Source organism: Notolepis coatsorum, assembly GCF_963971535.1.
Source record: "Notolepis coatsorum genome assembly, chromosome: 3".
NCBI classification, from domain to species: Eukaryota; Metazoa; Chordata; class Actinopteri; order Aulopiformes; family Paralepididae; genus Notolepis; species Notolepis coatsorum.
The window spans coordinates 58,793,205-58,817,706 of NC_140167.1; the positions used below are offsets into that span (position 1 = coordinate 58,793,205).

A 24,502-nucleotide genomic window follows, 5' to 3' on the forward strand; every position below is an offset into this window, starting at 1 on the left:
GGAATACACCTTTAACTGTCCTGCAGCCATTTTACCACTGTACTGTACAGTCCTGCTACATCACTGTCCTGCTAACCATTTGGGTGGAATACACCTTTAACTGTCCTGCTACATCACTGTAATGTACTGTCCTGCTACATCACTGTCCTGCTACATCATTGTGATGTACTGTCCTGCTACATCACTGTCCTGCTACATCACTGTGATGTACTGTCCTGCTACATCACTGTCCTGCTACATCACTGTCCTGCTACATCACTGTGATGTACTGTCCTGCTACATCACTGTCCTGCTACATCACTGTGATGTACTGTCCTGCTACATCACTGTGATGTACTGTCCTGCTACATCACTGTGATTATTAAAGGAGCTCCCGTCTTATACGGAGCTACTGAGAAATCTTGATCCCCAGTTAGACTGGCTGACGCGCCGTTATATTCCTGGTCTCATATCAAACAGTCCTTGTCCCAATGACACAATGCAGGCAGCTTTCTTGGAAAATGATATTTATTTGCTTCACCGTGCAAACAGAATATCCTTGTTTTTTGTTCCTTAAACTGATTAAATGATAATGAATATGATACCTAATTGGATACAAACATTTCGACCTGAGACCTCGTACGTGCGGTCAAAAACCATTGCCTTTTCCGGGTCAAAACTCCTCCTCCTACAGGTGTACGTGACGCTTAAATAAAAGAAGCGCCACCCCCTGGTCACATAAATCCATTGCACTTTAAGTCCATTTTGGCCGTTACAGTGATGTACTGTCCTGCTACATCACTGTCCTGCTACATTACTGTGATGTACTGTCCTGCTACATCACTGTCCTGCTACATCACTGTGATGTACTGTCCTGCTACATCACTGTGATGCTACATCACTGTCCTGCTACATCACTGTGATGTACTGTCCTGCTACATCACTGTGATGCTACATCACTGTCCTGCTACATCACTGTGATGCTACATCACTGTCCTGCTACATCACTGTCCTGCTACATCACTGTCCTGCTACATCACTGTCCTGCTACATCACTGTGATCCACTGTCCTGCTACTGTTGCATCACTGTCCTGCACAGTACAGGACACAAAATGATTTAACTGCCTCTCAGTTAAAGGCTAAAGATAGAAACCATGCCTCTTCCCGAAAATCTTTGCAGAGGGTTGTAGCCAATGAGTATGGCTTTCCAATGATACCCCATGATATGATAACTGGGGATCATCTAACATTGATCGATTTATGATAAAGAAAAGCAGGGTCCCCCTATAGGGGGACTTAAGGCTTAACAAATCAATCAAGGTATGAAATCCTCAATTTTTATTTTAGACTATTAAGTCAATGAAGTTATCATGAGCTCCTTATCACCATTTTTTTAATATAATGGTTTATATTTCTTCATATACAAGTAAAGAGGATGTTATCAATTACCGTAGATGTTTAGAAGAAACGTTTGTCAGTTCTTGTTGATAAGATTCGCTTCAGGCCGACGTCAACGGGTGACGCGCGGCCTGACGTCAGAACCAGGAAGTCGTTTTTACATAGGTAACGTTAACATACTTGCTAGATAACTAGCTTTCTGTCGATAGTACTTGTCACTATTATATGCCATGGCAGTAAATAAGCAAGTAAATCAGCGATGATAAAAAACAGTAAGTAGCAAACGCTAGGCAGCTAAAACGCCATGTTGGGTTGATAACTGTTGGCTAACGGTAGCCTAAGCCTTGTTATTGTGTGAAGACATTGTTGACTACATGTGTTGTTGAACCAGCATTATTCTGTTACTCAAAGAGGTATGTTTGGTGGATCTATCAAGCTTCCAATTGTAACAAAAAATTACATAACCCACTGAAATTGCATTCTGTAGTGTAGTGTGATGTACTATGGCTGAGAGCACTGCGGTCAAGCCAGCCGTCTTTCACTTTTGCTGACCGCAGTCTGAGAGTCTGTCATCGCGATTATTATTTGTATCCCGTTATGTCGAGATCACGAGTCAATTGCCTTATGATCTGGGCACGTAACAAAGTGGTTTTGCAGGGATGCCAAATGTCAATCATCATGCAGTCAGTGAAACTGATTTGAGTATTGCCACATGCAATCGCGTCACACTGTACACGCTTAAAAAAGTGGATGCGTCATATTTCATTATTATGTGTACAGTGTACACTCCTTCGCAGTTTACCGTGTTCCACCTGACTGCGAGAGCGAGCTGTCAGATTGGAGCCTTCTGGCTCAAATGCAACAACAACAAACAGGAATGGGAAGCTACAGTTAGCTGGAGGAGATACAACCCCCCTAGTCCTAACAGTGGCTTTGGAGGTCGTGTTTTAATGTTTGGACGGACACTTGATTGATTGATTTAACACTTTATTAACAGATTGCAGAATGGGTACAATACAGTACAGCTCAATACACACAATTGGGGGAACTATCTTATAAATGGCCTTTTTCAGTGTTTAGCATTGTTTCCTAGCTATGTGGACTTATATTAATATGATCGATGTCTCTAATTCTCATATTGGCGCATTCTTCCAATTCTCCTCTCACAATATTCACCCTCACTGAACTGAGTCACCTGAAAATGTGCTGATTTGTGATGTCAGAGAGACTCCGCTGCATGATAATAACCAGGCCACACAGTGGTTTAGGAGCCCAGCCTCAAAACGGCTCGAGATCTTGAGGTAGAAAAATGCTGTTTTTGAGAAATTAGAAATACAAAACAATGAATTAAAAAAAATTATAATTACAGAGGTGTTCCATAAACTCACAGGAATTGTGTAAAAGTGCCCAAATAGTGAAAGAAATAGTAAAATAGTTCCCTTAAGGGGATGCAGACCAGAGAAAGACTTTCGTCTCGTTTACATCAGGGTCCCCCATTTTCAATTCATCAGGACATATATGACATACATGACATACAGATAGACAGTACTGCTACATCTATACATTTATGACATACCAGATTTGCAAATACAGTACTGTTTGTGATACAAAAAGAGTCAAGAAAAGGGAGTATATACATTTGATGTAGAAACTGTACATTGGAGGAGGTTGGGTGGGGTTGTGTGGGGGGGGGGTTGGGTACATTGGGATATTAACAACCATACTGGGTAATTTACATTGGAGGTGGTTAGGGGGGGGGGGGGGGGGAAACACTGTATAGACAAGCAAAACTGTACATTGGGGGGGGGGGGGGGGGGGGAGACACTGTACAAACAAACTTCATAGTATTCGATCCACGGACATCTTGGTCGCAAAGAGGTGATTGTAATAAACTAGCATTAAATTACAACTGTGGCCAATGAGCTGTTTCATTGTGCCATATTGTATGTCAAAACACAGCATGAGGAGACTGAGCTTGTTTGAGATTACTTGATGGCTCGCCTAAAATATAGTAACCGACTGACAGCTCAGAGCTGACGTCACGTTTATTAGACAGGATGTGTACAACATGATGCATAATTGTATCTTGCAATTATAGATAAATAAACAATTAAAATTGCTATGCCTTTTTTATTGTGTAGGTTGATTTTGGTTTTCATGATGGTTTTGATTAATGAAGAATAATGAATAACAACAAATTGATTCAAGTCAAGCATCTGCCCATCTTTCTATATATATATATATATATATATAACTAGTGCAGTGGCTGTTGGGGGCGTGGCTGTTCAGAGCGCATACCTGTTCAGAATGGGCCAATTGCTTGGCTTCCGGTATTGCTGCTTTCAGTGTTGTCCAGTGCATGCCCATTCGTAACATGCCGATTCCTTGGCCCTTGGAAGTGCTGCTTGCAGCGTTGTGGAGACTTGTGGTATGGCTTCTTGCAGTGCAGACACTGCACTCCCATGGGTTCTCAGCAATACACCTGCCAAACATAAACGTAAGGTTTGTTGTTATAGCGCCACCATCTGGCCAAATGGCATCATATTCAACACTGCACTCCACTGGGTCCTCAGCAATACACCCACCAGGCGTGAGGCAAATTGGATGAACGGTTCTCGAGATATGCAAAGGACAAGCAGACACACATAGGCTATAGCACCACCATCTGGCCAAGTCAATGGCACTAAATTCAACACTGCACCCCCCTCCTCTAGGTCCTCAACAATACAACAATCGAATGTAAAGCTGATCGGATGAGTGGTTCTTGACATATGGGAAGGACAGACACATGCGCACACACGCACGCGTCACTCGCAACACACCGCACAGTGACAGAAGTGCATCAGAGCGGCTAACGTTAGCTGATAGCTAATCAATTTGGTTACCTAACATTGTGTAACACAACAGTTGTCGTTTGTTCACACACACACACACACACACACACACACACACACACACACACACACACACACACACACTACATTATTAATGTAACATACTGTTCTATATTTTATTATGCATTTAGGGGATTAGAGGAAGGTTGTTGTGGCTGAATATGTCATGTCTGACATCCCGTTTATTATTTTATCATTAAAGGAAAACTCCAACATTTTGGGAAATTAGCTTATTTGCCATCTACCCTGGAGTTAGACAAGAAGATACATAAATTTTTCTTCTCTGTGCATGCAGTAGGAGTAGGAAGACGTTGGGAACTAGGCTAATGGAAGAACCTACTTCCAGTGACTGACGCTAAGCTAGGCTAACGGTGCCCGTCTTCCTACTCCTACTGCATGCACAGAGAAGAAAAAAGGTATGTATCTTCTTGTCTAACTCCAGGGTAGATGCCAAATAAGCAAATTTCCCAAAATGTTGGTGTTTTCCTTTAAAGTTATACAGTTAGACAAACTCAGGACTCGGGTTCAGTAACATTACATAGAGTTGGCTAACAGTTCGCTATTCTTATATGGGTACCTATAACAGTGGCTAATGTTACCACAGCAACCAATGCAGATAGGTTGGTGATGTCTGTATGGACAGACAAATCCCATCTGATTGCTAGCAGTGACACATACAGTGCAGACAGTTAAAGATCTGATTTGAGAAACAAATCAGATTTGCCTGCAGTCTGAACAAAGTCTCTTAATTTCCTTGTGGGTGGCGGCATAGGGCTTTTCCGAGCCAATAGGCAATTTGCTCAAACTATAGACCACTGCACTTCCGCGTAACATTGAGCTCATGGAGGAGAGGGCGGGGGGAGAAAATGAATGAATGTGGATGAGAGCCTTGACATTAAGTGGTTGTAGTTACGGCTGTGGGGGTGCCTGGAGACATGATCCAATATACTTTTATATGCCTGAGTCTCCTGAACACAGCGCGACCAATCCCAAGTCGATTGGCACTTTCTCGGCCGAGCTATAATAGCTTTTTTGCACCTACTCCCGAACTACACATGCGCAGATTGATGAACCTAAACTCAGCGGGCAATCTGCACATGCGTAGTTCAGGAGTATGTGCAGAAAAGTGACACTAGCTCGGCAGAGAAAGTGCAGATCGACATGAAATTGGTCCCTCCGTGTTCATGAGACTCAGGTGTATAAAAGTATATTGAATCATGTCTCCAGCACCCCCACAGCCGTAGCTACAACCACTTAATGTCAAGGCACTCATCCACATTCATTAATTTTCTCCCCCCGCTCTCTCTCCCATGATTTCAGAATCCCAGAAGTTGCGGTGGTCTATAGCATGTCGTTTCCCATCATTCATGAGGTTCTGCAGTGGCTGAAAAGCTGCTGCAGCACCTCGTTCTTAAAACGGCCTCCTCTGTCCCGTGAGATTTCCTAGGGTTGTGCAGTGGGGTCTCCAGAGCAAGTGGGACAAAATTCTAACCATCATGCAATGTGCTTAGCAAGCCACAACGATGGATCTGGCTCTCCTATAGACGCAATGATAGTTCTAACACCCACCTGGTTCGGGAAGAGTTTTGACCGAGACATTTCAAAGGGAGACTAACCAAGTCCTTCTCACTTCCTGTAATTCGTCACGTGTGCTACACAAGGCGCAGCATTGGCTGGCTTACTGCACACTCACCTTAGGAGACTAGAGCAACTAAATTAAAAAAAGTTCTGACCTGTAGCTCCAATGCAAAACATGAGACTTGTCCAGCGACCTCAGTGTTAGCGATGGCGCTTGTGTAAATGTCCTGTGCCATTGATGCAGGGAGCTGGTGTTTTAGTTTTGGCCAATCGCATGTTTTTGGTGATCCCGGCAACAGCACTTGGCAGGTTGATTGGCCAAAAACATCAGCCCCCTGCATCAATAACCAATCGGATGTTTTTTGTTTTGCCAAGTGGTGTTCCCGGGGTCGCATCAGACCAAGACCACTGTTGCATTCCCTGTCAATAAGTACAAACAATGTACAAGGCTGGGAAATATCTTTTATTCTTAAAGCTGCTTGTGCCTCTGGGAATCTGTGGAAAACATTTAGCTGCACATCGGCTTGAAAAGTGAGGCAGAGCTTGCTCTATTTCTGCCCGGGCAGGTAAACTCACTCTAATTGCTAATTCTTCCAAAGTTGCCTACTGCAGCTTTAAATAATTAAATTCACATACATTTTCATGGAAGCCTCACCGTTGTTCATACAGTTAATGACTGATGAGGCTATAATTCAATGACCTTAAATCCTCCATGTAGGCTCAAGGTTCCTCTTGACGACGCTATGGAAATGTTAACATATTTGTCTTCTGCCTTCTGCAATTCAGGTTGATCTGAACATCACAACAGTGTCGCATCACCTGAGCCTAGCTGCACTTTACCCACGCTGTCAACGTTAACACGCCATCGAAGCTCTTCCTAAGCTGTTCCAATGTCTTCCGGCTGCCCGCCCCAGTCGCCTGCTGTGGCAAAGACTGAGGTTCCGGTGGAGGGAGAGTGTCCACTTCTGGCCGCTACCTTCGCCTACTGGGACAACATACTGGGCCCACGCGTGCACCACATCTGGGCGCCCAGGGGCGACCAAGCGCTGTTCCTCAGCGACGGAGAGGTCACCTTCTTGGCCAATCACACCCTTAACGGGGAGATCCTGCGCAGCGCCGAATGCGGGGCGGTGGACGTCAAGTTCTTCGTCCTGGCGGAGAAGGGCGTCATCATCGTGTCCCTCATCTTCGACGGGGAGCTGAAGGGGGACAAGAACACGTGCGCCTTGTCCATCATCCTACCACAGGCGGAGCTGGCCTTCTACCTGCCGCTGCACACCGTCTGTGTGGATAGGCTGAAGCACATCATCCGCAAAGGACGCATCTGGATGCAGAAGGTAGCCGCTTTTACATACTGTAGTTTCCATGGACACACACACACACACACACACACACACACACACACACACGCGCACACACACACTAAAGCAGTATGATCTTGTTGCATCCGTCTTAACAACACAATAGTAGACAATACTAGTATCTATATCCCTAGAAGCTGACTGCAAAGCCATTCCTTAGCCATAGTTACTGTGTGTGGAAGTAGACATACGCACATCCTATGCACCTTAAACTGTGTGTATACACCAGAGGGAAAGTCTGCTCACCATAATGTGCTCCAACACAACTTTTATTGTAGGCTTTTAAACAACATTTCAAACATAGTTGGATGCAGAAACGCATTCCTATAGGATCCAGTGAGGACCACTTTCCATTCGCTTCCATCTGAAGAATTTCTATTGACTTCATACTGAGGGTGAAGGGGACACTATTGAATTGGGGGATACTATTGAATTGGGGCACAGTGGACTGGACACTATTGAATTGAGAACTAATTGGATAGACCAGACGCACAGCAAGTTGGGCTCTGAAAAGAACAACAAGCATGAATGGTCCACCTATAGTCCTATACTGTACATATAGTAGGGATGCACCGACTTTCTCAGTCCCGATCTGCCAATACCGATCAGATATATATATATATATATATATATATATATAAAAAAAAAAAAAAAAAAGTAAATACAAAAATATTAGCATAATGTCATACTACAGGTGCATACATTACTCAGTTATGCAATAGTGCTGCTACTTTTAATTTTGTTCAAATCTTTTAGTTAATAATTTAATAAGACTACAGCAATTTCATGACGGCTTCCTGTCCTCGCCCCCGTTTTCCAGTGCAATGCGCAGAGATGTTAAAATCATTGGTAAACAAGCGTAGTGCTGAAAATATACACTTTGACTGCTGTTTTGATAGGGTTAGGGTCTTTACTCTTGGCTACATTTGAAAAAGAAACAACATTGTACTTATTTTGGATGGCCGTGTCGCAGATAAAATGCTGGTTTGGCAACATGAAGTGAGGCGCCGGAAACCTACATTTTCAACAACAGAAAGGGGCTGGTCGTCCTGCACAATAAATTTGGTTATTTTCTCTATTATCAGCGTTGCTTTGTTACCGTCTGCAGGGAGTTTCTCTATTATCAGCTTTGCTTCGTTAACGTCTGCAGGGAGTTTCTCTGTTGGAGTTATCAGCTTTGCTTCGTTACCGTCTTCAGGTAGTAAATAAGTCAATAAATAAATCACCCGCCTGTACGAACTGCTGACCGTGTCCGCGCTCTGAGGGTCAAGCAGGCGCGATGCCGAGCGCTTTCCAGACTCCTTAGCCTCGATATACTCGATCATGTCCTTTAGTGGCATGTTCTGGTTCTTCTCACCGAGCAGGTCGAGCTGTATTTCCGAATCTGCAATGCCACGGGCAATCACGTCACGTAGGATCTCTTCCGTGAAGTCGTTGACTTGGTCGCACCCTGTCCTAGTGCATTTCATCTGGTACTTGCACGTGTCCGCCTGCCCCTTGATGCGGGCGTGGAACGACCGGATGGGCTCTTCATAACCCTGCCGCATGTTAGACAGGGCTGCCCGAGCTACCATGGTGTTCTCTGCGCGAACGGCGAGTGCCTTCATGGCAGCGAGGACGTCCTCCTCGTCGTTGCCCGCTAGGCTCCTGCCTGCCGCGCGTGTGAGGTCCTTCCTCAGATCCTCCTCGCAGCACTCCAGTAGCTGTGAAACTATGTCGGGCCCGACCAGCTTGGTGCCTGTTTTATACTCACCCCAGCGGGTTACGAAGTATGACCAGGCCTCGCCCGTTCCGGCCAGTGCTATGGAGGGACGCTTTAGCTTCTCCATTTTAGCATTTGCGCCCGGCGCCCAGGGGGCTGCGCCTGCGACATGTATAGTGGCGTGTACACTTAACATGGCCGCCACCACGGCCGCCGCTACATGCTCAGCTACATAGTCACAATCCTCAATAGGGCACTCTGCATTTATAAGCACCATTGTCAGTTATTTGGATGAATAATTAATAGCTTGCTTCCAATGTATAAAAATTACTTCAGACTACAGCTGTAGCTCCAAAAAAATTATCCCTTTTGGCATCTTCCGTTGGAACTAATAATAAAAGTCCACTATAATCCAATGAAAGCAAAAAAAAAATCCATACCAATTGTCGACGTTAACAGTGTCCTGGTCCTTTAAGTCGACAAGGTGCCGTGTTGTTTGCCGACGGCTCCGTCGACTATCCGACTTTCTCCGGTCTGTTTGCGCACCTCGTCGTCCTCCTCTGATCCACAGTCCACTGATCATATCCGTTGGACTACATCCAGATATTTGTATATAAATAAGAACGATATTCCATTTGTTCCATCCAGTTTAATAAAGAAGGAAACAATATACAAATAAGTCTCGGACGACTGCAGGTGTATTTACAAGTAGCGTCTCAACTTCCTGTTCCGGTTGCTGCGCTACTGTGCAGGACCGTCTGTTATAGAGGCGCTGTCTAGATATTCTCTAGGTAGTTTCTCTGTTAGTGTTATCAGCTTTGCTTCGTTAACGTCTGCAGGGAGTTTCTCTTGTTAGTTATCAGCTTTGCTTCGTTAACGTCTGCAGGGAGTTTCTGTTGTTAGTTATCAGCTTTGCTTCGTTACCGTCTGCAGGGAGTTTCTCTTGTTAGTTATCAGCTTTCTTCGTTACCGTCTGCAGGGAGTTTCTCTCAGATAGGGCTGCAACTAATTATTATTTTGGTAGTCGACTAATCTGTTGATTATTTTTTCGATTAGTCGACTAATCTAATGATTAAAGGAAAAATATCAAAGGATCAAACCCCGAGAATTCTCGGGTATGGCGCTCAACCGCTGGCGGCGAAACCCGACTTTTCTCGGGTTTGGCGCAGAAAGGGTTAAAAGTACCGGAATCGGTACCCATCCCTATCCTGGAGATGTTGAAGAGCCACAATGGCAGGTCTATTTTACCTTCAAGAGCCACAATGGCAGGTCTATTTTACATTGCAATTTTCTGTCTCCTGAGCCTTTCAGCCATTGTGTAGTGTGATATGTGCCTGAGGCCAGTGTATGGCAGCCATTGAACCTGCGTAGCCCAAGGTTGGGTGCTACACAGTGGTGGTAAAGGAGGCAATTTCCACCCTACATTAGGGCTGCCGCGGTATTGATTTTTTCCTTACCGCACAAATTTGCGAAGCTATTGAAACCGCCGCGGTAACCACAAAAAAAAAGTTTGAATGCATTTATTTCTTTTTTTTTTCTTTTGTCTATTCTTTATAGCATAATAGCCTGCCTCTAGTCTAAATGTCTATCTTTAGAGGATGACTTTGCAGCATGAATATTATTGTTTGGGATTCGGCAAGCACGCATTCGTTATTGAAAGTGAAACACAGACAACATAGGCTACTGAACAGTGAACACTGTTTATTGACGCTTGCAGTGAGGTACAACGTGAGGCTCACTTGAGGTAGACTGTGGACGGGTCGCGTGTATACTTTCCGCAACGGAATTCGGTTTCCGGGTTCCTCTGATAGGCCGTGACCCGCCCCCCTATCCACCGCTGCTGCTGCCCGCTGCGTTGACGCTTGCCTGTGTGTTGACGCGCGCGCGCGGCAGAGCGTGGACTTGACTTTCCCTTTCACATCGCGTGCTCTTGTGCAGTCATCTAATAATATTGTCGCTTTTCACATCGCGATTATTGTCGCTTTTCACATTGCGTGCTCTTGTGCAGTCATCTTGAGTCAAGAATCACTTTTCCCACTTCAATGACAGAGCTCTCTTGTTTAATAATATTGTTGCGTCATCTTCTGAGTCCAGAAACACAGTCAGCTGTTCAAGAAACGCAGTCATCTTAATATACTTCTGTATGACAACAATGTATGCCTTTCAAATGTTAAATGATAAATGATTAAATGATACACACTGAAATCTACGCTCTCTCATCCTGCTTTCCACAACTCCTATACTTCCTGAGTGACGCGCCCAACACTGCTTAATGGTTGTTTAAATATTTTACATGTTTTGATGTGGTGCATAAGCAGCATATTAAGATGACTGCGTTTCTTGAACAGCTGATAACAGCATTATGTAGCAGTAATCCCCCCTTTTTTACCATCGACAACTAGCTCAATTGGTAACGCTGCTTGGCTGTGGATCCTATGGTCCGTTTGTGACAAGTTCGATTCCCTTAAATTTTTTTTATTTCTTTTTTTTTAACGTGCATTGCACTATAGCGTATTGTATATTGTATGGTACAGTAATGGTCTCTGGAGCGCAACAGTAAGAAGCATTTGCACTGCAACGCGTACACCTTACTGTAAATTGTACCTCATCCCATTTCTGCTTTGCACTATAGCGTATTGTATATTGGTACATTGTATATTGTATGGTACAGTAACGGTCTCTGGAGCGCGCCAGCATTTGCACTGCAACGCATACACCTTACTGTAAATTGTACCTCATCCCATTTCTGCTTTGCACTATAGCGTATTGTATATTGTATGGTAACTCAACTTCTATTCTGCATCGAACGCTGTACATATGTCTCTATACTATTTTATTTCATACAACAATGTATGCCTTTCAAATGTTAAATGATAAATGATTGCATGATACACACTGAAATAATCCTGCGCTCGCGCAAATTTGCTGCTGCGGGCGGCGTTGAAGGCGGAAAGCGGCGGTGAACCACAGCAGCCTCGTTGCCGCGTCCTGGGGCTGCCGCGGGGCGTGGCCGCGGCGGGTCACGTGCCTGTCGGGGCCAATCAGGCCTACCCCGGAAATAGGAACGGTTGCGGAACTGATACAGGCCAGCGGGCAGCGGCAGCAGCAGCGGTGGATAGGGGGGCGGGTCACGTGGGGGTCGCGGCCAATCAGAGGAAACCGAATTCCGTTGCGGAAAGTATACACGCGACCGGGCGAGCCCGACTTAACGAGAACCATAAAACCTGAGCGCGGTGTGGCTCCAGCCTCTCACGCGCCGCCGTGGTTCTCAACTCCCCTCTCCCTCACGGGGAGAGGCGGGGGGGATTCGAAGTCTCCCCTCTGGTCGTGCGCCGTTCACTCGGTGTCGCGGGCAGGGGTGGTAGCGCCCGGCGGTTACCCCCCCCCGACCCTTTCTTCTTCTTTTTCTTATTATTATTATTATTATTATTATTATTATTATTATTATTATTATTATTATTATTATTATTATTATTATTTTTTTAATTTAATTTTTTAGCGTTTATCGCTTTTTCTGGTCAAGCATGACCGACAGAAACAGGTTGAATGGCATGTAGAGTAGGGGAAGACACTCGGCGGGTCCGGAAATCGAACTCGTGTACCCCAGATCCGTGACGAGCACGGTTGTCCCCGATGCAGAAATAGCGCCGAGGTACGCGGTGAGCTACAGGAGCTCGCCCTATTATTATTATTATTATTATTATAAAAAACAGCGGTGATGCGGTATTCAGCTTAACTCTGCGGTGGGTGTGATGTAACAGCGATACCGCGGTAATGCGGTAACCGCGGCAGCTCTACCCTACATTGCTTCAAGCACTATATAAATGTATTATTCATTCAATCTAAAAAACGGCCATTGCAGCAGCTTTGTTAGATAATTAGATAGGGGGCAACAGTGGGTCAGGAGATAGAGTGGTCGTCTGGTAATCGGAAGGTTCCTGGTTCGATTCCCATGTCCCTAACTGCTCCCGATGAGCAGGTTGGCATGGTTAAATAAATTGTAAAGCGCTTTGGATAAAGGCACTCTATAAATGCAGTCCATTTATCAAGCTAATGTTTTAGCGACTCAAGAGCTAAAACTATAGCTATTTCTAGAGTTAACTCATTCAGCGCCGGAGCCCTAGAGCATCTTAGTTCCTACCACGCCAACGCTCTAAAAGATAGGAATAAGTGGCAGTGTTTGCAGGGCTATATATACCGGTATATATTCTATTATAGCTATCGATACAATACTATGGCCCATTTGACATCAACTATCTATCGTTCAATATGTGAAAAAGAATGAATTTTTCCATCAATACGTTTGCGTGTTATACCGTGGTGAATATAAGTATAGTTTTAGAGTGATCCTGTCTAATCCCAGAAAACGACGATATGCAGCAAAACGTGAATTTCACTAAAAGCTTTGCCGTTTCTCGCCTGGACACGCTACTATTTTCAAAGCATAATAGGTATTATGTTTCATCATGAATGCAAGAAAGGGGGCGGGGGGGGGTCGTTTTTTGATGCTTTGATTGTCATCAATGGCATACGTTGTGGAGTAACGTTACACACACACGTAGATTCACAAGTTCGTTTTCTTCAAAAACACAAGGAGGGGTTTTATACTGGGTCCAGTTGTACTACGCACGCCTAGTTTTGTTTTTATTTGAGCAGTTTGGTTGTCAAATTCACATGTTTTTCAAATTAAATGAAAATTTCTAAATTCGACAGCCCTACTTTGTAAATAGGCATTACCTTAGGTCTATCTCTCTGGCCTGATATGTATAGAGCTGGCTGAGAGCTAATTGTACTTCTCTGTAGTAAAGCAACATTTCTACAAATACAAGAGAGACCCGGAGTGCAACTCTCCTATAACAGACTACGGTGTTCGCTAGGGGAGTTGACAGGCGCATCGTTTGTCTACCACGGCAGCAAGCTGTCAGAATGATGAACGGCTGTTTATGAAGCGGTCGGTACAATTTTAGCACGTTAACCTCCGATAAACATTTCACGATTCCTAAGAGCTTCTGGTTTCTCAGATTTACATCTGTGTCGGCTCTTCACCTGTGAAACAAACTAGCAAAGTGCTTATCAGAGGTGGTGCTGAGCTCTGACATGTGGCTGCCTGAACACCCCGCCGTCCCTCTGTCTGGATCCACTGACTGCTTCCTGTCTTACATTTCAGGGTTACAACATCATCTCTGTGTTGAGCTCAGAGATAGTCCCCATCATGGAGCTGTTGGCCTCTATGAAGACACACAGTATGCCAGAAGATGTCGATGTGAGCATTTTACACACACACACACACACACACACACACACACACACACACACACACACACACACACACACACACACACAGTTAGTTTATCATATTTTACTGAGAGAATGACATTGCCAAAGGCATAGAAGCCTTCAGTGAGTTCACTAAAAGGGGAATAGCTTTTTGTGAACACAGACAATACCCGCCGATTGTCAAGACTGAGATATGTCTTCTTACCTTCGGGAAGCACTGTGATGATGAGCAGAAAGTGAAACTGGGCTCCAGAGCACAGATCTGTAGCCCTGCTGGGTTACGTACCCGGCCCGGGGTTCTATTTTGGGACCGGCTCCCCTCTGACTGCAATGCATAGGCAATGGGACTTAAGACGTGAGCTGCGCGATTCAAGGGCAAACTGAGAGCTTATGTTTTTCCAACTGAATGAGCCATTGAAATCCTTTTTTCTGTATTTTTCTTCCATCCCAATTTTTGTCGTTATGCCAATTCCCCCCTCCCCTTCCTGGTCGTTGCGCGCATTTTCCCCCACTTGCCGGTCTAGGGAGGGTTGATAGATACTATCACCCCTCTGATACATGTGGAGTCAGCCAGCCGCTTCTTTTCACCTGACAGCGAGGACTCTCACTGGGGGAGCGTAACGCGTGGGAGGCTCACACTACTTCCCCCAGTTCCCTCCCGCGCTGAGCAGGCGCCCCGACCGACCTGTAGGAGTCGCTGTTTACAACGACCAGGATACACACCCCGCCGGCTTCCCACCCGCTAACACTGCCAATTGGTTAGTATGGACGACCGACCAAGCCGGAGGTACCGCTGACAGCTGGATTCGATACCAGTGTCTCTGCGGTGGTAGGCAGGCGCTTAGTCTGCTGCGCTACCCAGCCGCCCTCGCATATGCCCAGTTCTAAAGGGGAATCCCCATTCAATGTGAGGTTTAATGATCATAACCAATCATCCTCCTCACTATATTCCTTTATCTGTCATTTAGCTATATTAATAAACTTGAAGTGGGAACAATCAAAGAATCATCTGGATAAAATCATAGGTTTGTCTGTCCCGATTCAGATCACACTGTCTGCCATTTTGAGCCACTCCTGACCCATACATACATGGGAATAAACTACCGGCCGGCAAGCAGGCAGAGCGAAGCGATAACGCGTCTCCCAGGTTTTATATAGTTATATAGATTAAAGTTGCAATAAAGATTTTCTGACCACTAGGGGGCCGCAAGTAAACTCTATTTTCCCAAAACTAAAGGCTCTTCACAACATAAAATACTTTACTGGCACAATCTTGTTGTAACGAAGATATTTGCTGAAAAAAAGAATAATTTGTGCATGGATTACAAGATTGTATGTACATTACATACATACAACTTTCTCATACAAAATGTATTTCCTGGTTGTTAAAGGTGCACGTCACCAAAAAACAATGCTGATTTATTTTGCACATAATCTTGCACACATTTAAAAAAAAAAAATCAAAAAAGAAAAAGTTTATTCAGGCCCTAGCAACTGTCAAACATAAAATATAAAACGATTCCCCCTCCAGACACAGAACCTTATTCGTTGACTTCAGAAGGCCCCAAGTGTTCTCTAATTACGCAATGTTGAAACGGCGGGGGTCATAACAGCCTGATTTTCTCTGGTCTATGTTTTGATCTGTGTCTAGGTAATAACTAGACATTCACAGAGGAAGCTGACATAATCTTCAAAGGGTACTGAATCTCCTGGGTACCAAATTATTGCTGTCTATTTTCAGTAAAAGTGGGACGGTACTTTTTTTTTTTTTTTTTTTTTACAAACACACCCATTCTCCCCAGACATCACAGAAATGCTCTGGAAAGGGTTAATAAATAGAACAAACAAGATGAGCCAGAAGTTCTAGAGGTTTAATCATTCCTCCCATTGCTTGTGCAAATATATATTAAAAACAATACAACATGAAATGTCCATTTGGGAAAAAATATGCTCCACATCAAGGCATAGCGCTCAAATCCTACAGGTGACATAATTATCGGAAATGGGTTTTGCCAAGTCTTTGGCTGTCTGAAATATTAATGGAGGGGGGGGGGGGGGGGGGGGAATTACATATGTACTCCTAGCCGTTTGACCAGGCTTTGAAGTCTTCAGATTAACACGCCTAATCAAGCTGTTCAGAATTATTGCCCTTGGTGATATCACAACGGGGACAGAAGCAATGCTTTAATTAATTAGCTTTGATGAATCAATTAGTTGTGCCTTTTGGAACCAGGAACGCTGCCCGCCTGATGTACTGCCCAGTTTGCAAAAGATGTTTACTCTTGGGTGTGGGGTAGCCAGGCAGAGAAGGAAATTAAATAGTTGAAAATTCATGATTTGATTTGACTTTTACATTTTAAAGGTGCTATAGAGATAACATTCAGCCACTAGATGTCACACTAGAGCACCAGCACTTCATTTATCCAATCGGGTGCATTCCACGTGGGGAAACATGTTTGTGTGAGCTCCTACACTCGAATGAGGTTTTAATTTGGGTTCAGACCTTCTAGCAATGCTAGATTATAAACCTCAGTTGGGTGTTAAGAGCTCACACAAATATGGCTTCATAAAGTCAGAGCCCCATTCATTGTCTATGGAGCAGCCGCAGATATTACATCCCACTGACACCACTGATTAAGAGGGCTCTCCCTCTTATTTCTAGCTTTAGGAGAGAGTGGTGTGTGTTCTACTGACTGAACCGTCCTGGGGACAGGAATAACATACGTGAATCTTTTGAAAATGGGTGGAATTTCCCTTGAAGCGTTCTGTCTCGTTGACCAGGCCGATTTGACAAATGATTTGCGTGTTGTTGTTGTTTTGCTCCCGTTGAGTCAGATCAAAGACACAGTCCTGAATGATGATGACATCGGTGACAGCTGCCACGAGGATTTCCTCCACAAGTAAGTACTTTTGCTCCAACGCAAATGGAAAGAGAATGATGTACGACGCCCATTTAACGCCCAGCATCTTTGGAATGATGAGTAATGACTCTGTACCACACATATGTGTTTCAGAGAGAGAGAGAGAGAGAGAGAGAGAGATCCTTTTTTCAGGGGTCCTGGAAGTCAAATGTTGTGATTTGTGATGAATCCAGCAGGGTCTAAACAGGATTATCTGAGTATCCTGCGGGGATGACAAATTGATGTGTAATCTGTCATTTATTTACTTGGATATATACATACTGCAAGCTGCAATGCCATAGCTTCTGTATTTAGGTGAGAATGAAGGCTTTGTCATATTCATGGCGGCATAGATGTAGCCATGTTATATTTATGATTATGAGTTATTCTTTTAGGATAGACATCCTCTACATCTCTCTCTTTCTCCCGCTGGAGTAGGGTATGGCTGCAGACTCACACGATGGCTGCATGATGTGAAAAAAAATCATATTGTGATTATTTTGATACATTTGGGATTTCAACGTTTATGTTAGAGGTAGAATCTGTAATGTCGTCAAACAGCGACTCTAGGGAAAAAGGGCCCTGCTTGGTATTGCGCTTTGTTTAAATGTATTGTTTTATCTTATGTGTGGGTTGGAGTTGCTACTGCTGGCCACACCTCAGCCTCTGCCAAGAGAGGTCTGGAGAAATTCACTGTAGTAATTTACTATATAATTCCATATATACAGTACACTTTGTTTGGTGTGTGTGTTTTAATTATTTTACCGTACCTCTGTGATGTATGTATGGTCTGTGTCCAATAGTTTTATCTGGATTGTTCTTTTAGTTTATTTATTTTCTATTTTATTTTATTCCCTTTTTACTTCAAGAGCCCCCTTTGTCCTCTCGCCAGGTATTGTAAATAAGAATTTGCTCTTAATTGACCTGCCTGGTTAAATAAAGGTTAAATAAAATAATACATATATATATATTACATTATAGATATATTTATTTGATATAATATATAAACCATATAATGACTATATAGTTATTATACTATATTAGGATTTTCTTTGGCAGAGCCTGAGGTGTAGCAACTCCTCCCCTGTTCCCAGTGATCTCTTAAACAAAATGCAATACCAAGGCTCTGAGGTTGCTATTTGATGGCATTACAGACTCTACCTTTAACATCTCATATTTCTTTATAATGTGGCTGAAAGCACACATTCAGTGGCCTCATGAGGAGAAGTTTATCATTATAATAATAATTTAAATCAATTGGACAATTTTCAAATGTAAAACGAACACAATGAATGTACAATGAACATAATTAGACTTAATTAAATGTTCTACTTTACCACAGAAATGTCATTGATGTAAGTTCCCTGGCTTGCACGAGCAGTTGATGATAGATACCCCTTGGCTATCAATTCTGGAAAGCTGTCTGCACAGAGATACAACACTGGCTACCACTCGCAAAATATATTTGCATATTCAAACCCCATGCAGGGTTACCTACTGTACACTAGATTGTTGTTCATCCGACACGGGCGTGGAGTAAATCAAATCAAATCGAATGTATTTGTAAAGCCTGAAATCACAAGCAGTGTTTCCCCTGAAAAGAAATTCAACAGCGGTGCTGTGCTGCGCGCACTCTGCCGGAATCCATATTTGTGCGTGCGCACGTGCCGCCGGATCCATATTAGCGCACGCTGCCGGAGAAATAACTTAAAACTACATTAGAATTGTTTGAGATAGGTTATTCATGTTCATGTTCATGGAGTCATGTGCGTGTGAATTTGCTAGGATGTTATTGGTGTGTCCGCTGACACTAGAAGTGCTCTGGAGGGCCAGGTAGCTGCATATTTGTACACTGCAAAAAAAGAAATCTTATCGGGTGAAAATATCTTGTATTTGGTACAATAAGTCTAATATTGAGTAGAATTATCTTGAATTATCTCATTCCACAGATAACTTTGCAAATTTTTTTCTTGATTTGTCAATTTAATCTTGTTTTAAGAAAATGTTAATCTTGTTTTCTTAAAACAAAATCAGAAAAAAGCTAAATTATCTGCCAGTGGGATAAGATAATTCAAGATAATTCTACTCAATATAGACTTATTGTACCAAATACAAGATATGTTCACTTGATAAGATACATTTTGTTTGCAGTGTAGTTGTAATCAAAGTAAATTGTCTAGATTAATGACATGCCTCAACACTTGTACACTATTTGTATTGAACATAGATATAGATGATTTAATAGATAATATACATACTAACTGTCTAACATACACAAATCATAACACCACAACAGCACTTTACACCTAAGAAGTCTCAGTGGCATAGGCTACATTCTGCCTTAGAGCATTTCATTTTCCTGGGCTTTTGAAAGAAAAGCTCCAGGGCCCTCATTTATCAAGTTTTCTTAGAAAATGTTCTATTTCCATACGTAAGCACAGAATTTAGAATGTGTGCACGCACAATAAAAACGGGATTTATCACACGTGCGTACACAGGTCCTACGCACACCTGTCATGATAAATATCACCTTGCTCCTACGCTGAGGCTCGTGCACACTTTCACGTATTTGCATACCAGAACCGCCCCGATTAACCATATACGGTAATGGAACACCCCCATGAAATGTGGAAAAGTGGACTAACCCGAGCGAACTCTGAGAGACTTCACTGAGAGCGAGATTGATCACAGAGGTCCAACCAACAAATTGAACGTATAATCTTCGGTGCGCCGGGAGCCAAGGATGTTGACTGACCCAGTCCTGCTACAGAACCAGCACATTGACAGAAATAAATTACAAGATGACCCGACATTAAGCACTGTAATGACTGAAATTAAATCAATTTCAGCAGGCCAACTCTGTGCTCTACAATGCCTATTATATGCGCTCGTCATGAGCCCGTGGTTCTGGTCAGAGTCATTATGGCTTCAGTGGATAACCCTGATCTGCATTGTGATGTTTTAGATACCCCAGTAATAATATTACAATTGAATTAAATACAATTAGGCCTGAATGAGACTCCGGCCACGGGCACATTATCAGCCAAAATGCGCATCGCAGATTATCTGTACATTGACCGAGTGGAATCCCGTTCACATTACTGGATTTGTTTATTGATGGAGCAAACTGAGAGATTGTTCACAGAGGCGCTGCCGAACCAAGATATAATATGATGTGTATAATATAATGTGTGTAGAGGCATATGATACAATCTATTTTGTTGTTGGTATTAGGTAGCCTATATGAATTACATATAATAGCAGCCAGCCTACATTATGCAACAGTAATTTGCGCATATATAACACACAGCCCTGCGAAGCCTGCATACAGTAAACTAACTTGATCATTAATCTAGCTGTTGTATCTTTACGCTTATGAAAACATTAAATAATATGTATAGGCTATAGGCCGTCGCTTTAGCCTATATTCTCAAATGGCATTTAATGGCTATCCGAGTCCTCGATATCCTCGCGGACGGACCAGTATACCTTTATATCATATCATATTCATATCATAGTTTACTCTATCAGCCTACCAGCATGTAATACGTTCTTTGTTAGAACTCAACTCGTTATTATTTTGCGCATAGATTGCAGAAATACGGGAATGTTTTGATTTAGGCTTTGACATTGTAAAACTAAACAAGTGAAATTCTGTAAGCAGAATACAAGTCATGATATCACCCACACGATATATGCTCTGTGTCCAGAGCATGTATGCTTTTCATTCATTTAAGACACATTTATTGCAAGGGTTTTGTATACACATACACTCAACAAATAACCTCAGTCTGTTCTCGTTGCAATGCGTTTTTTATTCTTTCTTATAGGAAGGGGGAAGAACACTATATCGTGGGTGTTCATATGACTTGTATTCTGCTTACAGCTTCGGGGTTCCACTTTTTACGTTTAACAATGGCAAAGCCTTTTAAATATAATCAAAACGTTCCTGTATTTCTGCAATATATGCGCAAAATTATAACAAGTTGAGTTACGCAGAGCGCAGTCAGTGCTTATTTCCGCGTTGTAAAAATATTCTACCACTGGCGCCAGCTACGCATGCTCCGACCTGTGCTTAAATATACGCACAAAGTCAAGCACAAGTTCAAATTGATAAATCCCACACTTTGCTTAGAAATGATCATACGCACGGGTTACGCACATATCTGTGCGTACGCCACGTTGATAAATGAGGGCCCAGGGCCCTCATTTATCAAGTTTTCTTAGAAAATGTTCTATTTCCATACGTAAGCACAGAATTTAGAATGTGTGCATGCACAAAAGAAACGGGATTTATCACACGTGCGTACACAGGTCCTACGCACACCTGTCATGATAAATATCACCTTACTCCTACGCTGAGGCTCGTGCACACTTTCACGTATTTGCATACCAGAACCGCCCCGATTAACCATATACGGTAATGGAACACCCCCATGAAATGTGGAAAAGTGGACTGACCCGAGGGAAGGGTGTTATGGAGAAATACGAGACAGGTTGACAGACATGTACACGTACGGTGATGTCGGATATGATATCTATTAACCATTGCTGCCTGGGCAGCGCAAACACTAATAAAGACGGTGCTGGAATATGACTGCCTTTTCCCGTTTTGTTCGATTAATACCCAGGGATTAAAGTTCTCCTCAATTTTATTCCAAATCGTGACGGATTTCCCGTCTTTTTTTCTACCTGCTGCATATGATTTCTAGATGTCAGTATTGGGTAGCCTATATAAATAATAATACGAGAGCATATACAAGAACAATGAATCTCACTGCCATGTATGATGTAGCCTATAGTACCTATACGCCATGTATAGCCTGCCTGTGATCAATACAAACGCGAACTTGAATCCCTTGCCCCTTTCGTGACTGTGATGCACGGAGTGAATCCACAGTCACTTGCTCCTCAATAGGAAACCAACCTAGATTTACCCTGTAGGACTGGTTCTGGCCGAACCGTTCGTTATACAAGAATCACAGAGATGTTTCAAAGGTACTCAGAGTTGCACGAGGGTTTCGAACAGAGATACGGGATGGTTTGAAAGCTCGGCGTTGCTAATAAACATTTAAATATTTTGTATAAACTGCTCAAAACTGCATTATTTTCGGCGTTGGCTGCCTGGTTGTGATCACAGCGCATGCGCATCATGCACCCAACGCCGGAAATAATGCAGTGTTGACCAGTTTATAAAAAATATTTAAAATGTTTATTAGCAACGCCGAGCTTTCAAACCATCCCGTATTTGTGTCCGAAACCCTCGTGCAACTGTGAGTACCTTTGAAACGTCTCTGTGATTCTTGTATAATGAACGGTTCGGCCAGAACCAGTCCTTCATGGTAAATCTAGGTTGGTTTCCCATTGAGGAGCAAGTGACAGTGGATTCACTCGGTGCAAAAAAAAAGACTGTCTTTTACTGTTAGTGTCTCAGTGAAGTTTCAACGGAGCGAGGTAATCTATTCTAACCAACAAATTGAAGTAGAAAGCATTTCGTTGTGGCCAATCTTATTTGGAAACATGACACAAAATAATAGTATGTCGCTTTTAATTTGAAACCATATTTAATCGCGTTTGGAGGTTGGTGTTCTGCGTCTGCCCCCGTGCCAAACAAGCAAGCTAACCTATTGTTCGCGCATGAGCCCGTTATAATTACACTACTGTCGCTATTTCACAATGAACTATAATGAATTACGGTTCATACAGAACACGCGCCAGTAATGCACAGAAGCTTATTTCCGCGTTGAAACTAATGCATGCAACTGATGAGAGCTATGCCGTCCGTATGCAGTCCCCATATTCTACCACAGGGCGTCACCTACGCATGCTCTGGGCTGTGCGTAGACATACGCACAAAGTCAAGTTCACGTTCAAATTGATAAATCCCACACTTTGCTTAGAAATGGCCGTACGCACGGGTTAAGCACATATCTGTGCGTACGCAACGTTGATGAATGAGGGCCCGGCCCAGGGCTCTTTGGTAGGCGAATTCACTGGTAGGGGGCCCATTGATGCTGAGACTCATACAAGCGGACAGATGGTCTCCCTGCAGCCTTTTCTTCAGGTCAGTCTTTTACATTAAGCACCCCCACAGCCCAAATTAAATGATAAAAAAAAATATATATATTATAATAATAATTATTATATATTTTTTAATAATTCTTTTTTAATAGTCTAGTTCATAGCAGCGGCGGTCCTAATTCAGCAGTGGACGGTGCAGCCCCATGGGCTGTACAAGACCCCTTCGCTCTGCATCTTCTGGCTGCCTCAGACCCACTCCTATGTAAAAATGTAAACAAGTCTTCTTGAACGAGTCAAGAAGAAACATCACAATAAATGAAGAACAAAAAAACACCATAAAATCCAAATATGCGACACTCCCAGACATTCCCCAATGAAGATAAGGAAAAACTCACTAAAAACCTAGCAATAGGGGGAAAAAAGCACCACAGGCGATGTGGAGGAGAGAAAACTCAGATGGTCTGTTCAAAGGGGGATCCCCCAACTTGGATGTCGGTGATAATGTTAGTGTAGCTATGGATGATGGATGGGTGAAGAATAAAACGGGTGAATAGTTGGTATGTTTGTACATATACATGTAATAAAACACATATAGTACATGCAATAGCAACTAAGGTACATAAGATATATATTTTTTTATTGTAAATAAAATAGAGCTAAGAACAACAACAACAAAAGAAAGCATAGGGAAACGAGCGCTGGTATGAAAATAAGATAAAGGCTAAATGTCAAGGCTCAGAGCTCAAAATATCAGTCATATTCCATTTCGATGAATGTATGTATTCCACTCTGGATCCATTTGAAGTATGGGGGCGACGTAGAGAAGATCGCACCACGAGACATCCACTCATAGAGAGACGGGGAAGTTTCAAGTTTTCAAGTTTCTTTAATAGTTGTCATACAGAAGTACAGAATACTTTTATACAAAATGCTTCTTACTGTTGCGCTCCAGAGACTGTGCAAGACAAGATAAGTATGAAATAAAATAACATAGTATAGCATGTAAATTAGAAGTAAAAAAATGAGGTCACCGTGTTCAGTATAGACATATGTACAATGTTCGATGCAGAATAGACGTAACTGAGTTACCATATAATATACAATACTGTGCAGTGTACTAATATACAATACTATATAGTGCAAGGCAGAAATGGGATGAGGTGCAATTTAGGTACAATTTACAGTAGGTGTACGAGTTGTAGTGCAAATCCTTTATCAATAAATATAAAGTGTGTTTGTGTGATCTAAAGTGTGGAGAGTGGGTGCTGCAGTGTGTTGTTTGTTTAAGTGAGTGTGTGCGTGTGGGTGTGTGTGCTGTGTGCATTTGATGGTTGTTGCATAGTGTTTATTGTTCGTTTAGCAGCCTGATGGCCTGGGGATAGAAGCTTCTT

The 24,502-nt window shown here is 42.9% G+C and overlaps 1 protein-coding gene across 2 annotated transcripts in view; it reads left to right on the forward strand.

Annotated features, from left to right (window-relative positions):
- The first annotated feature begins 1,511 nt into the window (after positions 1-1,511).
- Positions 1,512-24,502, forward strand: part of c9orf72 (C9orf72-SMCR8 complex subunit) — a 57,863-nt gene continuing 34,872 nt past the window's right edge. Inside the window, exons 1-4 of one of the 2 annotated variants that reach the window (XM_084309418.1) lie at positions 1,512-1,650; positions 6,637-7,187; positions 14,081-14,176; positions 17,026-17,090. In XM_084309418.1, coding sequence (XP_084165544.1) covers positions 6,741-7,187; positions 14,081-14,176; positions 17,026-17,090 — 608 coding nt within the window. In that variant the 5' untranslated portion in view covers positions 1,512-1,650; positions 6,637-6,740. Of the gene's footprint in view, positions 1,651-1,736; positions 1,792-6,636; positions 7,188-14,080; positions 14,177-17,025; positions 17,091-24,502 lie in introns of those variants that run through there. The other variant, XM_084309419.1, reaches the window with a different exon arrangement.